Genomic DNA, 15,748 nt, shown 5'->3' with positions numbered 1-15,748 from the left:
TTGAGGCAGTCTCACTCTATCGTCCAAGCTGGAGTGCAGTCGCATAATCTTGGCTCACTGCAACTTCCGCTTCCCAGGCTCAAGCAATTCTCGTGGTTCAGACTCTTGAGTAGCTGGCATTACAGGTGTAAACCACCATACTCAACTAATTTTTATATTATTAGTAGAGACAGAGTCTCACCACGTTGGCCAGGCTAGTCTCAACTCCTAGTCTCAAATGATCTGCCTGACTTGGCCTCTCAAAGTGCTGGGATTACAGGGGTGAGCCACCATGCCCGGCCAAAGAGAAAGAATTTTTATATTTTGTTCACTGCTTCATTTCCTAGTCCCCAGAAGAATGCCTGGTGTTCAAAGAATGATCAGGAAACACTGGATGAAGAAATGAATGGATTCTAACATAAAACTGTTAGGCAAATTATGAATTGACAAGCTATTTGAGACTCTGGAGTAGAAGAGAGGACTTGGCCTCTGACGGGAAATACTGGGGACTTAGTTGCCTGTAGAAGTCAAGAAACAGTTTATGGCAGGGGAATTCAGAACCCAATGTCCAGCCTGACATCCCCAGGCCTTGCCTCATCCCAGGTCTATGGAATTAGGGCGGGACCCAAAACAAAAGCAGCTCGTCAACCTGGCCCTGGCATTCCTTGGGCATTTCCAAGTCCACTTTTCCAGCACTCCATGCAATAGGTGTCCAATGCTGCTTACCACTCTTTCTCTCCTTTCAAACCCATTTCTCAGATGAGTACAAAACTGTATAGTAATACTTCATCTTTTCCTTTGGCAATTATCCAAATACTCTTGTAGCTAGCAATCCTTCAGCATACTTATGAATCCTTCATACTTACAAACCTTGGCAAGTAATATAAATCACCAAATGGCTAGGTAACTTTTTATGGAGGGTAGTTTATGAAGTCATTATTACACATCAAGCCAGAATTTCTTATTTTCCCTTAATAGCAAAGTCAGAGGCAAATGTAATTTGAAATGTTTTTACCTTTTCCTGCTTTAACCATTTGGGATTGTCTAAACTTACTATATACATCTCTGCTTTCTGAAACAGAACAGAATGAACACTATTCCTTCTCATTTTGTTGACATGTCACTGTTACAAACCACAGTCTCTGCCCTCAGCTGAGATGAGGCTCTCCAGATGTGGGTTATACCAAGCTGCTTGTCCTACTAAGTAGCTAAAAACTGTTTCTGTCACGTTTGTGAATCTGTTCACGGGGTTTTCTGCCTTATGCTTTCAGTGATTATTCCTGCTGCCATAATTTGATAGCCTCTGATGCTGGCTTTATCCATTTAATGTGTTGTTTGTAATTAGCAAAGGCTGGTGAATCCCATGACAAATTTTTTTATTTTTATTTTTTTGGCACAGAGTCTCGCTCTGTCACCCAGGCTGGAGTGCAGTGGTGTGATCTTGGCTCACTGAAGCCTCCACCTCCCAGGTTCAAGTGATTCTCCTGCCTCAGCCTCCCAAATAGCTGGGATTACAGATACCCACAACCACACCCAGCAAATTTTTGTATTTTTAGTAGAAATGGAGTTTCACCATGTTGGCGAGGCTGGTCTTGAATTTCTGACCTCAAGTGATCTGCCTGCCTCAGCCTTCCAAAGTGCTAGTATTACGGCTGCGCCCAGCCTTGGTGCCAAATTTAATGCTCAAAAGGAGGTTGTGAGCTTTGGGCCCGAGAGACTCTGCTTTAAATAAATAAATATGTGAGTTTTAGTTCATGCTTCTGAGGCCTCTGAGCTGCTTTGAAACCCCTTCTGCTTTATTTCCACAGTGGGTGGGCGGAGTTAAAAAAAAATCTTCAATCAAAATAATGAAAACAATTTTAATTAATTTTTTGAGATGGAGTTTCGCTCTTGTTGCCCAATGGCGCAATCTCAGCTCACTGCAACCTCTGCCTCCTGAGTTAAAGCGATTCTCCTGCCTCAGCCTCCTGAGTAGCTGGGATTACAACCAACCACCACCACGCCCAACTAATTATTTTTTTTTAAGTAGAGACAGGGTTTCTCCATGTTGGTCTGGCTGGTCTCCAACTCCCAGTCTCAGGTGATCCGCCTGCCTGGGCTGGGATTACAGGCACTTAAAAATTACAAATGTAATTTTTAAGACACTGAACAGGACATTACATTGTATACAGGAACCAGAACGGGGGTGGGGTGGGGTGGGGTGGGTGGAGTATTGCACAAAACAATCTAGAAATTAGGTCTCCTTGATCACTCATCTTTCTTCTTCATTCATAGACCAGGGTTTGCTTTCTGAAACGATGGCATAAAAGTCCACTGCTCCTCACTCCTCTGACTTTTGAGACTCTTTTTTGAGTTAAAAAGTAAAACTAGAATCTTAAAAACATTAGACAAGTTATCTACATTCTAATTGCAGTCTTTATGGAATAACACTGTAACAATCTTATCATAGTTTGAAAGCTCACACTACTGAGAGAAGACAAAGCTCATAAGCAGTACCCTGCACTAATGCCTTGAAAAATTATGAATCCCCACATAAAAGTGCTCAACCAGAGGAAAATTAAACTTGGGTACAACTTAAACTTCATCTATTGGCTTTTAGCTGGGGCTTTTTAAATGTAGTATAAAAATGATCAAATGCTAACAGAAGCAATAGATGGAATATCCATTGCTCTGCCTCCTAAATTATTAGCAGCCTTGTTACCTCAGATACAAGTACTCTATCCCACAAAATACTTGTGTTCTTCTTTCCTGAGGAATCCTGGAGATAGATATTTATGCCATCTAAATATTCTGCAACTGGCTGGGCACGGTGGTTTACACCTGTAATCCCAGTACTCTAGGAGGCCAAGGCAGGCAGATTGCTTGAGCTAATGAGTTCGAGACCAGCTGAGCAACAAGGAAAAACCCCACTGCTGCAAAAAATAAAAAATTAGCTGGGCGTGGTGGCACGTGCCTGTAGTCCCAGCTACTTGGGAGGCAGAGGCAGGAGGATGGATGGCTTAAGCCCAGGAGGCAGAGACTGAAGCAAGCCAAGATTGTGCCACTATACTCCAGTCTGGGCAATAAAGCCAGATCTTGTCTCTAAATACATATAAATAAATATTCTACAACAGTGTCATTTCTCTGGGACCCAGGAGACAGCCCAATAGTACATATTAGATGCAATTTTTTTTTTTTTTTTTTNCGCCTCGGCCTCCCAAAGTGCTGGGATTACAGGCGTGAGCCACCGCGCCCGGCGATAAAGTTTTATTTAAACAATGATATATAACAATCTCACGATAAAGTCAATATATTTTAAATTGAAATTTGTAACATTAAAATCTTTCAAAATCCCCAAATCCTGTCAAATGGATTATAAATATTGCTGCAGTACAAAATTGTCTTCAACAGTCTATTTCAATCTAGATAAATAGAAAGGAACCACAAATGAAATGTACTTTTCTATTAATTAATAAAAGACTCAAATCTGTAGTTGTAGGGTCTGTAAGTTAATGACAGACTTAACTGTCTTAAAATCTACTCTGAAACCACACCTTCTGCGCCTACAGTATAAATAAGATGAAAAAGAGATACATATAAAAATTAATGCCCAGTTCCATTCTCATGTCTTATCTAGTTAATCTGGCCCATTTTCCAAAGGAAGAATATTCTCAGGTAAAGAGAGAATAACATGTATAGCACCATTCAAGCCTCTCTATCATCTACCAGAAGACTAGTCAAGCCATTTTTCTCCCTATCCAACAGTAACTAATATACTCCTTAATATAAATACCTACTTATGGGAAACTCCCTATAACTACAAAGGACTATTTTGCCCTTGTGAATACAGGGAGGAGAAGCCTTATTTTCTTATCAGTCTGCAGACTGATCCTAGTGACAATCTGCTGTCTGTCCTAGAGAGACCCCAGAGTAGCTCCTAACAAGTGCAGCCTTGGATGAGAGTAGACCAAACCCTCCTTGTCTCAGAATCTCTCTAGTCCTTAAGGAGCACTATGAATTGGCTTAGGGACCCAACCTGGGCTACATTCAGCAAAAGTTAACATCTGCTTCAAAGATTTGCACATCAAAAAATGCCTCCTAAATTGAGAATTACGCTCACCCCTTTCAGTAGATTCATTCCCTGAGCTATTCAAACTCTTTGAAACATGAAAAATGTAAACTAAAGATGAATAACATAAGTGACATTTTGTAAGAAGAGGGTAAAAAAGAACGCTTTAAAGGTTTCCTTACATTTTAGGGGTGGAGGGAATAGTGGATAATGGATAACTATGGACAGCTCTGCAGCTTTGAGGTACTGCTCCTAGCCTTTGTGGGGATACCTCTATCTTACCACCACCATTAAGAGTAGGATAAACTGCCGGGCATGGTGGCTCACGCCTGTAATCCCAGCACTTTGGGAGGCCGAGGCGGGTGGATCACGAGGTCAAGAGATCGAGAAACCATCCTGGTCAACACGGTGAAACCCCGTCTCTACTAAAACTACAAAAAATCAGCTGGGCATGGTGGCGCGTGCCTGTAATCCGAGCTACTCAGGAGGCTGAGGCAGGAGAATTGCCTGAACCCAGGAGGCGGAGGTTGCGGTGAGCCGAGATCGTGCCATTGCACTCCAGCCTGGGTAACAAGAGCAAAACTCTGTCTCAAAAAAAAAAAGAAAGAAAGAACCAGAAATTGGTCAGATGATTAATTACAAGTGGTGCAAAGACACGCATTAATGAGCCCATGGTAAGGCCAGGCACAGTGGCTCATGCCTGTAATCCCAGCATTTTGGAAGACCCAAGAGGACTGCTTGAGTCCAGGAGCTGGACACCAGCCTGGGCAATACAGTAAGACCTTGTCTCTACAAAAAACAAAAAAAAAATTAGCTGGGCATTCACTTGTGGTGCCAGCTACTTGGGAGGCTTAGGAAGGAGGATTGTTTGAGCCCAAGAGTTGGAGGCTGCAGTGAGCTGTGATTGTGCCACTGTACTCCAGCCTGGGCAACAAAGCAAGAACTTATTTAAAAAAACAAAAACAAAACAAAACAAAAAAACCCCACCAGGTTCTCAAAACTGGAAGCATTTTATACCTCCCCTTCCCCACATCAGATGGAGTCACTCTGTCACCCAGGCTGGAGGGCAGTGGTGGGAATCTCCACTCATTGTAACCTCTGCTGCCCAGGTTCAAGCAATTCTCCTGCCTCAGCCTCTTGAGTAGCTGGGATTACAGGCACCTGCCACTGTGCGGGCTAATTTTTGTAGTTTTAGTAGAGATGGGGTTTCACCATCTTGGCCAGGCTGGTCTTGAACTCCTGACCTTGTGATCCCCCCACCTCGACCTCCCAAAGTGCTGGGAATACAGGTGTGAGCCACCACACCTGGCCATGTTTGATATTTTCAGTACCTTGAATTTTAATACTCTATTCATTTGATGCTTATAACTTCTCTCAATCTTTGTACATTTATCTCTAAAGATAATTACAGTGTCATCCAAGGTAGAAATAGAGGCACCAAGGGACTCTGGGATTTTACTTTATTGTAACCTGAATTTAGAAGAAATCACTTTTTGGGAACATGTAGCATTTTTAAATATGTATTATTTGCTAAAGTCCTAAAGCGAGAGGCATTAAAAACCTACCAGAAAAATGCGAAGTATGTTGTCAAAATGTTAAGTGTTGCCAAAATACACAAGCTGTAACTACAGAAGTTAAATAGTACCTTTCTTCCAAGTGACAAAGTGTTTCCATTAAATTAAGAACACTAATATTCCACACAGATTCAAGAATTAAGTCTACGCCTTCCCTGTTTGATAGGGATACCCACAACTAATCCTAGGACAGGACAAAGAGAAGTTATTTCAGGAGATTTCCAGCTTTCTTATGCCTAACTGCATGAGCATGGACAAATCACCCCCATTTCAATATCTAAGGTCCTTTCCAGCTTGAAGTTTCTAGCACCCATGTTCCTGCCATAACAGCAGACTCCTGTTCACTTAAGGAGCTTCCAAGCATAACTCATGTGCAGACTGTATTTAATCAAAAGCACTCCTGACATCTGATTATAGGGCTCAAGTCTTATTCACTAATTTCTAATTATCCTGGGAGCTTTATAAGAACTTAGTTTAAAAACACTTAAGTTCAATCTTCAGGTATAACCAAGTATCTAAGGGAGAGTACTGCTGTAAACCCAGGAGCACACAGAGTCTTCTCCTCCTCCTGGCTCCCTGGACTGAAACTTGACTTCACACCAAAGCCCTGCAGTAAGTAAAGGGAGGGCCCCAAGCTTACCGTGCCATTTGCCCTTATAAACAGTTCCAAAAGAGCCTGACCCAATCCGAGTGGAGAGCATCACTTCACTGGCTTCTATTTCCCAGTAATAGCTTGAATCTCTCTGTCCACGAGGCCTCTGAAACAAGTAGAGATCATTATTATACTCCATGGAATGGTAATAATCTTTTGAAAATGAAGGCATCAAAGAAAGGATCAACTCATGTCATGTTTCCATATCTTTTAAAGATAAACATATTAACTATACTTCCAATTTTTGTCTTTTGAGAAATACCATTTTAGTTGTAGTACTGGCAAGTTGTCTGATCCAAGTGTGCTGAAAATGACAGTGACATTTATAATCTTCATAAAATGTATTTTATTAGAATCATCTTCCAAAGTAAGTTAAAAATATTCTAGTTTCCAACAAGGTTTTTCTTACTGAACTCTTAATTAGCAGGAGGTACTGTTGTCTATACTCACAATTTTGTTTTTCTCCTGGGTTCCAGATCCTGGTGCCCGCTCCCTTTGCGCTGGCATGGGGGTTTTGGGCTGTGACCAGCCTGTTGGGCTCAGATTGTTGGGGCTACTGGACAGGGCTGAAGGTGAGGCTTAACAGACAAGACAAACAGAATCCACACAAGGATAAGCCAACAGAAGATACACCGTATAAAGAAAAAAAGCCCATCACCGTTGGATAAATTACTATGGAAAAGTACCTGATTCGCTGTGACTTCGAATTGCATCCTGCAACAGAAAAGGAAAGCTGGTCAACTCCTACACACAGAAAATTTTCTCTGGGGGAGGGAAAAGAGAGGAGGAGGATGTGCAAGAACAAAATAGATTATAAAACCTCTAAAAACCATAAAAATCCTATACCATACTCTAATCAATGTTCCTTGATTAAATTCAGCAAATATCAGTGGCTAGTATCTCCAAGGCTGGTTTTTCATAAAATATTAGAAGAATTGATATTAATTTTTTTTTGAGATGGAGTCTTGTTCTGTCGCCCAGGCTGGAGTGCAGTGGCACAACATCAGCTCACTGCAACCTCCAACTCCGAGGTTCAAGCAATTCTCCTGCCTCAGTCTCCTGAGTAGCTGGGATTATAGGCGGGCACCACCACACCCAGCTAATTTTTATATTTTTTAGTAGACATGGGGTTTTTGCCACATTGGCCAGGCTGGTCTCAAACTCCTGGCCTCAGGTGATCCACCTGCCTTGATCTCTCAAAGTGCTGGCATTAGAGGCGTGAGCCACCGTGCCCAGCTTGGTATTAATTTTTCATATATAATGAAAACTACATTTTTTTTCTGAAGAGAAAGCAATGTACACAACAAACATACTCTTTCAAAGAAAACTAGCAAAGTTATTCTCAGCTGAGGCCCTTCCAAAGATTGGGAATCTTGTTCCACTGAGGCTCAAAGCTCTTTTTTAAAAGGTGGGGTGGCGAGGTGGATTCTGGGGGAAGCTCACTCTTACTCCACGCGGAGTTAGAGTAAATTGACTAGAAGTTGGATTTGAAAAAGGTAAGCACCATTACTACATACTTTATCCAAGGCTAAAATCATAGAAAGCTGGAAAGACCACAAATCCAAGTTCAAAACCTACATTTTACATGTAAGAAAATACATCTGAACAGATAGAGACTTCGCAGTGTCACAGAGCCAGTAGGTGGCAGAAATAGAGCCAAAAACCATCAAACATGGATCTCAGCCCTAGCTCTTTTACCAGAAAACGCTGCCTTATGGGTAAATTTGGAAATTGGTTACATTCTTCTCATGGGAGAAGGCAAAGACTATCTTTAGAATTTATTAGTAACTGGAAAACGGTAATCACAGAGGCCTCCATGAGACCTAAACCCCAATCTAAAATTCATCACTTGGAGTAGAATAGTGTAATAGAATAATATAAAGCCACCTGACCCCCCATATCCTCAGAAAGGACATTTTGGGGAGGGAAGTCCTACTGTTTTCTTTGTGTAACCACAGTACAGACAAGATACCTGTTCCACACAACTATTACTAGAATGCTCCTATTCTATCATTACAAGATAAAAAGAATCAAACCAAGCTGTTCCCCTGCTCCCAAAACATAATTAAGAATTTAACAAAAAAGCCTAGTTCTGGTTCCCAAACCTAGCTAGTCTTCAAAATCATTGGAGAGTGATTCTGATTCTGGAAAGAAGAATAAAGATTCACCCCCTAACTCCCAGCCTAGGATTGGATCGAGCATGTTTGGGAGATGAAGGTGGGAAGCCCAGCAATCTGTGGGTTTTTAAGTACAGCAAGATAAATGCCAAGTGGGCAAAATAGTGGCAAAAAATAATGTGGATTTCAATAGAAATCAGCAGCTGTAGCTTCATTACCCAACTAATCTGTCCTTTGTTTTTAAAGCAAGGCACAATTTATTTCTATTAACGATAATTATATTCCTATGTAGTAGGATTTTTTCCTTAATGTCATAGTAATTTTCTTCCCTATATCCACTAAATACCGCATATTTTATTCCATGCTAATTTCTATGGTTGGATCAATTTATCCCAGAAAGAATTTTTGTATTGTTCCTGGAATCTAAATACTCAAGAGAACTATGAATAATTTGAGAACTACAAATAATTTAAATAAATAAAGCAACAATGTCTACTTTAAAAATGCTGACTCATGTGATTAAATAACAGGAATCAAAATCTACTCTGCTTCTAAAGTACAAAAAGGAATTAGGAACAACAGCTGTGCTAATTCTTTTATAATAAAAAATCCAAAATTCTGACCACACAATCATAGCTCATTACAACCTCAAACTCCTGGGTTCAAGCAACCCTCCTGCCCCAGCCTCCTGAGTAGCTAGGACTGCAGGTACATACCACCAAGCTCAGCTAATTTTTATTTTTATTTTGTAGAGGTGGGGTTTCACTATATATAGCCCAGGCTGGTCTCAACTCCTCATCGCAAGTGATCTTCCCACCTAGCCAATTCTCACCTTTATTGTTCCCTCTAAGTATTACAGTGTTTATACAGGAAAAAACCATTTAACAGAAGTAGCAGTAACTGGTATATTATTATATTATCAGGACTAATCATAATGGTAAAACCGAAATAATAAAATTTGTAGCTTATACATGACCTCCTCACAACAGTGGCAGGACAAGTATGCTGAAAGTGATTTGAGGTTTCGGTGAGATAAACTGTGCCTGAGGCAGCAGGTGTCTATTTGATGCAGAGAGAGCATAGTTATCTCTGATAAGCTTTTAATAAAGGATTTTCCAGGGTTTATCAACCAAACTGACACATGCGGTTACTAATATATAAACAGAATACCAATGCTGTGAGCACCAACTAAGCAAGTCTAACATTAGTCCTTGGTTGGAACTGATTTTTTTAAAAAATCTTTTTAATGCCCTTGGCCTCAGAATCTAACTTGAGATTTTTTGTTTATTTTTAAGGTGGATTCTTACTATGCTGCCCCAGTTGGAGAGCAGTGGCTATTCACAGGCACAATCGTAGCTCCCTACAGCCTAGAACTTCTGAGCTCCAGTGATCCTTCTGCCTTAGTCTCTGGAGTACCTGGGACAACAGGCACACACTGCCATGCCTGGCCTAACTTAAGAAATTCATTTCACCTATCATCAATACCAAATATAACTTTTTTTTTTTTTTTTACTTCTATATACTCTATTGGAAAGAAGGAAAAGGAAAAGGAAAGAAGGAAAGAGAGAGAGAGAAAACATGGAAACAAGTGACAATATAAATTTAACTTAGCAACTATTTCATTTTTGGTAGTCTACTGTCTGACAGTTTTAGCAATCCTGTTAATTACAAGAAAGCAAAGGCATGAAGAAAAATACCTACTCTTCCCCTCAAACAAAATCGTCTGGACCACGCCCTGGGAGAAGCATTCAGGTTGTTATTCTAGTCCAAAGCAATGAGAAATAAAGAAGAATAAAGAACAAAGGAAGTATTTAAGTGTATTCAGTTGTTATTAAAGATGAAGCAGAAAGCAAATTAAACCAACAGGACATAACCAAAAGCCAAGAAAAGAAAAAGCAGTTCAAAAACACTAGCTTTGGGCACTTTTACGTCTCCCTAAATACCTGCTTATTAAAGTCCTAGTACTCCACCCTTTCATTTCTAAATAAAATCACAAAAGTCTTCCAGAGAATCTGTAGTTCTCCATCACTGTTATTTTCTGTCCCACACCAAAGTGAACTCCTTAAATATCTTAGGCACTCATTCATTAAAAGCCTATTCAAATCTGATATGGGAAGAGTTCAAATGTTAACATTTTTTCAGGAAATTTTAGTTCTCCACTTGAATGATATACTAACCAGACTATTCAGCTAGTCTAAAGATATTATGGATATAAAAAACTGTTAAAACTCCAGAGACCTGAGAAAGTGCTGCAACATTCCTTGATCAGGTATGAAACCCAAAACTCTATGAAATAAATACCAACCTCACCCCATTAACTGACTGACATTACCACCCCCAAGGGGCCCTATTACCTCAATCATCCTGCTGTCCACAGGCAGGGTGGTGCTGACCATGTGGACATTAGGTGTAGACGTCGACCTCTGCCTCTGGGAGAGGGAACCTTCAGATGAGGGACTGGAGGTGTTAAAGGTGAAGGCGTGAGGTGTAGAATATCTGTGCTGAGAACTAGGCAAGGAGGAGAAAGAAAATTCCATGATTGGCACTTAGGCTTTCATACTGGTAAAGTCCTTTAACTACCTACTTAAGATGCTTAAGGGTAAACTCTACCTCGTACAACCTTTGACAGAATGTTTGATTGTTTCAAATATGTGGCATCTAAAAATTATCTTAAGTCTAGGTGCTTTTGCATACAAAATTTCGAACAGGATATAATATATGCATTGGAAATTCAATGAAAGGAGAATACACTGTAAGTTTTCCTTTTTTAAATAAAGCACCACTCCGAATACTCCAAATTTTTACATCACCAGGAAAGAACAGATTAACATTTGCCAACCACACTACCACCTATTAAGCTAGTTGGAACTAGCCCAGTTTAATTTAGAAGACTAAATTTGAGAACTTTAAGATTTTAAACAGATGGGTAGACATGCTGAGCATGTCTGCAAAAAGGCCAGGATTTTACTGTTTGTCCTTTCCTACTACAACCAGCAAACAAAGTAAATTAATGGGAATTCTGTTATTAGATGGAAATACCTAAATATGAAATTAATCACTGGCCTCTTCTAGCCAACACCACCCACCCACCAACCAAACTAGGAACACGCATTAAGAAGTATAACGTTTTCATTATTTGCTCTAAAGATTAGTTTGAGGTTTGCTCAGATTCGGGTAATACCCATGTAGGAATTAAACGGATAAAAGGCCAGCTTTTCTAAGGGAAATTGTTCTATTGTCTTGAAAAATTGGCTTCCCACATAATTCTCTGTTTATGACTTTAGAGGCCTGGTTTCTTCTAATCTTCAGAGGTAAGTACAAACTGTTGGTCAGACTTGCTTTTCAAATTATCAAGAAAAAAGCCACACACCAATATATATCCAGATATATACAAATTCCTTATTCTAAGATATGCTGCCTTTACCATTTCCATGGTAGTTTCATATTAAATGTTATCTGATTATGCATACATTAAAGTGTGTGTGAGAGAGAGAGAGAGATAAAGAGAGAGACACAGAGAGAGACAGAGAGAGAGGGAGAGAGAGACAGAGAGACAGAGAGATTGATTTTTAGGAGGGGGATGGAGTCTTGCTCTATCACCCAGGCTGGAGTGCTGTGGCATAATCTCGGCTCACTGCCTACTGGGTCCAAGTCATTCTCCTGCTTTAGCTTCCCAAGTAGCTGGGCCAACAGCTGCGTATCACCACAGCCACCAAGTTTTTTGTATTTTTAGTAGAGATGGAGTTTCACCATGTTGGCCACACTAGTCTGGAACTCCTGACCTCAAGTGATCCACCCACCTCGGCCTCCCTAAGTGCTGAGATTACAGGTGTGAGCTACTACCTCTGGCCTAAAGTAAAATATTTTGGACGTAGATTTTACTTTAAGCTTCAAATTCATATGTAAAACTGAGCAATATGTGAACTCAACAAAACTGATTGTAAAGCTGGAAAACAGAGTAAAGAAAGACAAGTTACAGGAAAACTCTGAGACACAGCAGAAACAATATGCTGAAAATCAAATTGTTTTCTAAGACACTAGTCTATTTAAATACATGGTTTTAGCAAATGCAAGGCCATAATATGCATTTTACTGTTAAGGGTTTTATTTTTACTTGAGTCTCTATATTAAGTTTTGGAACCCTTTCCATCGAGGTTGAACTCAGTATACATTGAGGAAAGCAGAATCTCAAGCTCTTTAAAATGTAATGGCATATTAAGGAATATGCTATCACAGAAGAAGCTATAGCCAGTCACTTTCCAGAATGTAAGACCTACAGGTCCACAAAGAGAAACTTCTATATTTTGCCGTACCACCAATATCAAGTTCCACAGAAACAGCAAGGGGTTTCCACATTGAGAGGAGGGAATGTGAACAAACTCTTGTTTTTTGTCTTTGTGCTTCTAACCCCCGCCCCCTGCCACCCACCAATAACTTTCTAAGAGAAAAGCTATAGGTAAAAAATTACCTAACAGGTATCCGGGTAACAGACTCTCGCATACGACGCATAGTCAAAGAAGGTAGTGCTGGGACTCCACTATCACCAGTAGTGGAATTTGGAAACAATCTAAATGAAAACAGGGAAAGACTGGTTTTTAGAGCTACAGTAATCTTACAGAGACAATTAGCATGCCTTGCTTTTGGAACCTCATAGCTATTCAAACTGAACTTTCCCCAGTCACATTTTCCTCAACTGTTTTACGTTACCTAGAGTAAAAGGAACAACATTCCAATAACTGGGTTTGAATGATTATTAAATGTGAATAATACTGACCTGCCAATAAACATAATCTCCAGTGTGCATTTCTAGGAAATACTGGTCCTATGTCTAGCTGTATCAAAATAATGTTTTTCAGACTACACAGCATTTTACAAACTATGTCACATAGTGCTTTTCTGGAAACGTTTCATCTTGGAAATACATAGATAAAAAGAGTAAAATAGGAGGAATAAATCACAGAAAAGTGAGTAATTCAGCACCTTCTTTCCATGAGCTGGTTACTTGTGCTTAGTAAACTTCACAGGTTATGTCAGCAAGCCTCACAAAAACAATGCAAGGAAGGTAATATCCCCTTTATTCAGACGCGTGAATGAAAATTCAGATGTGGTTATGGTTAATGACAACACTGAAATTTTGATACATGTCTGTTGGACTCAAAAGCTTGTGCTGCTGGGTGCAGTAGCTCATGCCTGTAACCGCAACACTATGGAAGGCCAAGGTGGACAGATTGCTTGAGCTCAGGAGTTTGAGAACAGCCTGGGCAACATGACGAAACCCTGTCTCTACAAAAAATACAAAAGTTAGCTAGGCATGGTGAAATACACTGGTAGTCTCAGCTACTAAGGAGACTGAGGTAAGAGGATTACTTGAACTCAAGAGGTCAAGGCTATAGTGAGCTATGATCATGCCACTGGAGTGAGACCCTGTTCTTTTTTTTTTTTAAGGGCAAAAATAAGACAAATAAAAAAAGGTTGTGCCTGCCATTTGTGCTACTCAAGCTCTCATTACAAAATCAATATGTGAGTAACCACAAAAGCAAAAAAGATGTTTCCATCACGGTCTCATAACACTCCCTTGGTTTCTCTAATACTGTCAAAAAGGACAAAACTTTAAATTTTTCGTATTCCTGGTGACAGTTTTTAAAAGGCAGTTTGGACCATGTACTTTAAATTCCTTAATAAAATAATATTTTGTCTATATGAAATATATTGTGTCCTGACAGAAACAAGAATCTTTCAAGATTTTACATTCAAACAATTTTAAGTCCAAACAACTAAGTTTTCTCCAGTTTGGAGTTAATAGCATCAACTGTGCTTTCTGCTCCTTCTCAATGTTAAAGGTTTGTTCAGCATAAGCAACAAAATACAGAGCAGTGTCTACTAGCAAACTAGCAGATGATACTATTAAGAGAGAAAAGCAAAAAATCTCATTTTCATATCCTTTTGTTCTTTTCCTTACTGCATCACAGTCACAGTATGTCAATCTCAATTTGAGAGACAACAAGTCCTATTCCTACTGCTCATTTTGGAGTATTAATGCCACCAAACCTAGCTAGTTTCAGAATTATCTGTTTCTAAAGTAGATAGTTTCTGGATCACAATTCAGTAAATGAATCTAGAATCCATACCTGTCAGTCAGAATCTACAACGAAAACCCTTTAAAGTATTTATACTCCTTATCTCTCCATTACTTGAGAAAAGGAACAATGCCTTACAAGAGTTGTCTGATATTACTCCAGTCCACACACATAGTAGGTACTTTGGTGCTACAGTGCTCATGAAATTTGTAGCCACAAGTCTGACATCGAAATCCATTGAGCAGGAATTTCTGACAGATGTCACAGAAGGCAAGCTTCAGGAACGTCTTCCGAGCCTACAATAAGAACACAGATGTAAATTATGCTGAATAAATAAAAGATGACAAAAGACAAAGTCATTTTCTTCCTTGGCCTCCAAGAGTTTTTGCAAAATGAATCATACTTCCAACATTTACGGAATTCATAATCACAAATTAAAGTGTATCTCTGACTAAGGCAATGAAATCTAAATTGCCTTACTGTAAACAATGGCATAAAGAGCCTTAAACAATCCAAATACACACACACACACACACACACACACACACACACACACACACACACGCCTATTACCTGAGAAATTTCTGTTAGGCTGGGCAAAGCCCTCAACATGCTAGAAAGAGAAATCTGTAACTTACAAAGTTGTGTGTTGTGAGGGGAACATGATCCAGGAAATCTACTTGAAGTTCTTCTCCAATCAAAGAGGCAGCATCAGTATTCCAATCTAAGCGTGCTTTTTTACTAAAAAGGATTTAAAAAAACAGGAAAGGGAAATGTTTAAACAAGGTAAGAGTTCAATACAAATAACTGCTACCATTTATCACATGCTATAAACACAACTCTATACAGCTTTATATAGCCATAAAACAATAATCTATTTAATTCATTCAACAAACCTATGAAATAGGTATTATTATTCCTATCTGAAAAAATAGGAAAACTGGGACTCTAAGAAGGTAACTTGCTGAAGGCCACACAGCAAAGTATAAAGGCCTATGTTGGAATCCAGGTCTGTTGAACTCCAAAGCCCATGTTCTTAGAATAAGGGTTTCTCTTTATTTATTTAAAACATTTTTTTTGGTAGAGACAGAGCCTTGCTGTGTTGCCCAGGCTGGTCTTGAATTCCTGGCCTCAAGTGGTTCTCCTGCATCAGCCTCCCAAAATGCTGGGATTACAGGCGTGAACCACCATGTCTGGCCATGATAAAGTTTTTTTGTTTTGTTTTGTTTTGTTTTTTTTTTTTGGACGGAGTTTCGCTCTTGTTACCCAGGCTGGAGTACAATGGCGCGATCTCGGCTCAC

General features: G+C 39.7%; 1 protein-coding gene across 5 annotated transcripts in view; it reads right to left on the bottom strand.

Annotated features, from left to right (window-relative positions):
* RAF1 (Raf-1 proto-oncogene, serine/threonine kinase) overlaps positions 1–15,748 on the bottom strand; it is a 90,842-nt gene that overhangs the window by 10,094 nt on the left and 65,000 nt on the right. For 3 of the 5 annotated variants that reach the window (XM_017501437.2, XM_017501436.2, XM_037728824.1), the window contains 8 exons: positions 15,086–15,188; positions 14,586–14,743; positions 12,839–12,937; positions 10,725–10,878; positions 10,072–10,131; positions 6,940–6,967; positions 6,704–6,831; positions 6,242–6,359 (listed from right to left, as the gene is read on the bottom strand). In XM_017501437.2, the coding sequence (XP_017356926.1) occupies positions 6,242–6,359; positions 6,704–6,831; positions 6,940–6,967; positions 10,072–10,131; positions 10,725–10,878; positions 12,839–12,937; positions 14,586–14,743; positions 15,086–15,188 (848 nt within the window). The remainder of the gene's footprint in view (positions 1–6,241; positions 6,360–6,703; positions 6,832–6,939; positions 6,968–10,071; positions 10,132–10,724; positions 10,879–12,838; positions 12,938–14,585; positions 14,744–15,085; positions 15,189–15,748) is intronic. The other 2 variants (XM_017501439.2, XM_037728825.1) reach the window with 1 other exon arrangement.

Source organism: Cebus imitator, unplaced genomic scaffold, assembly GCF_001604975.1.
Source record: "Cebus imitator isolate Cc_AM_T3 unplaced genomic scaffold, Cebus_imitator-1.0 Scaffold281, whole genome shotgun sequence".
Lineage (NCBI taxonomy): Eukaryota > Metazoa > Chordata > Mammalia > Primates > Cebidae > Cebus > Cebus imitator.
Note: the sequence above shows the minus strand (reverse complement) of the source record. Positions and strands in the feature narration are given on the sequence as shown.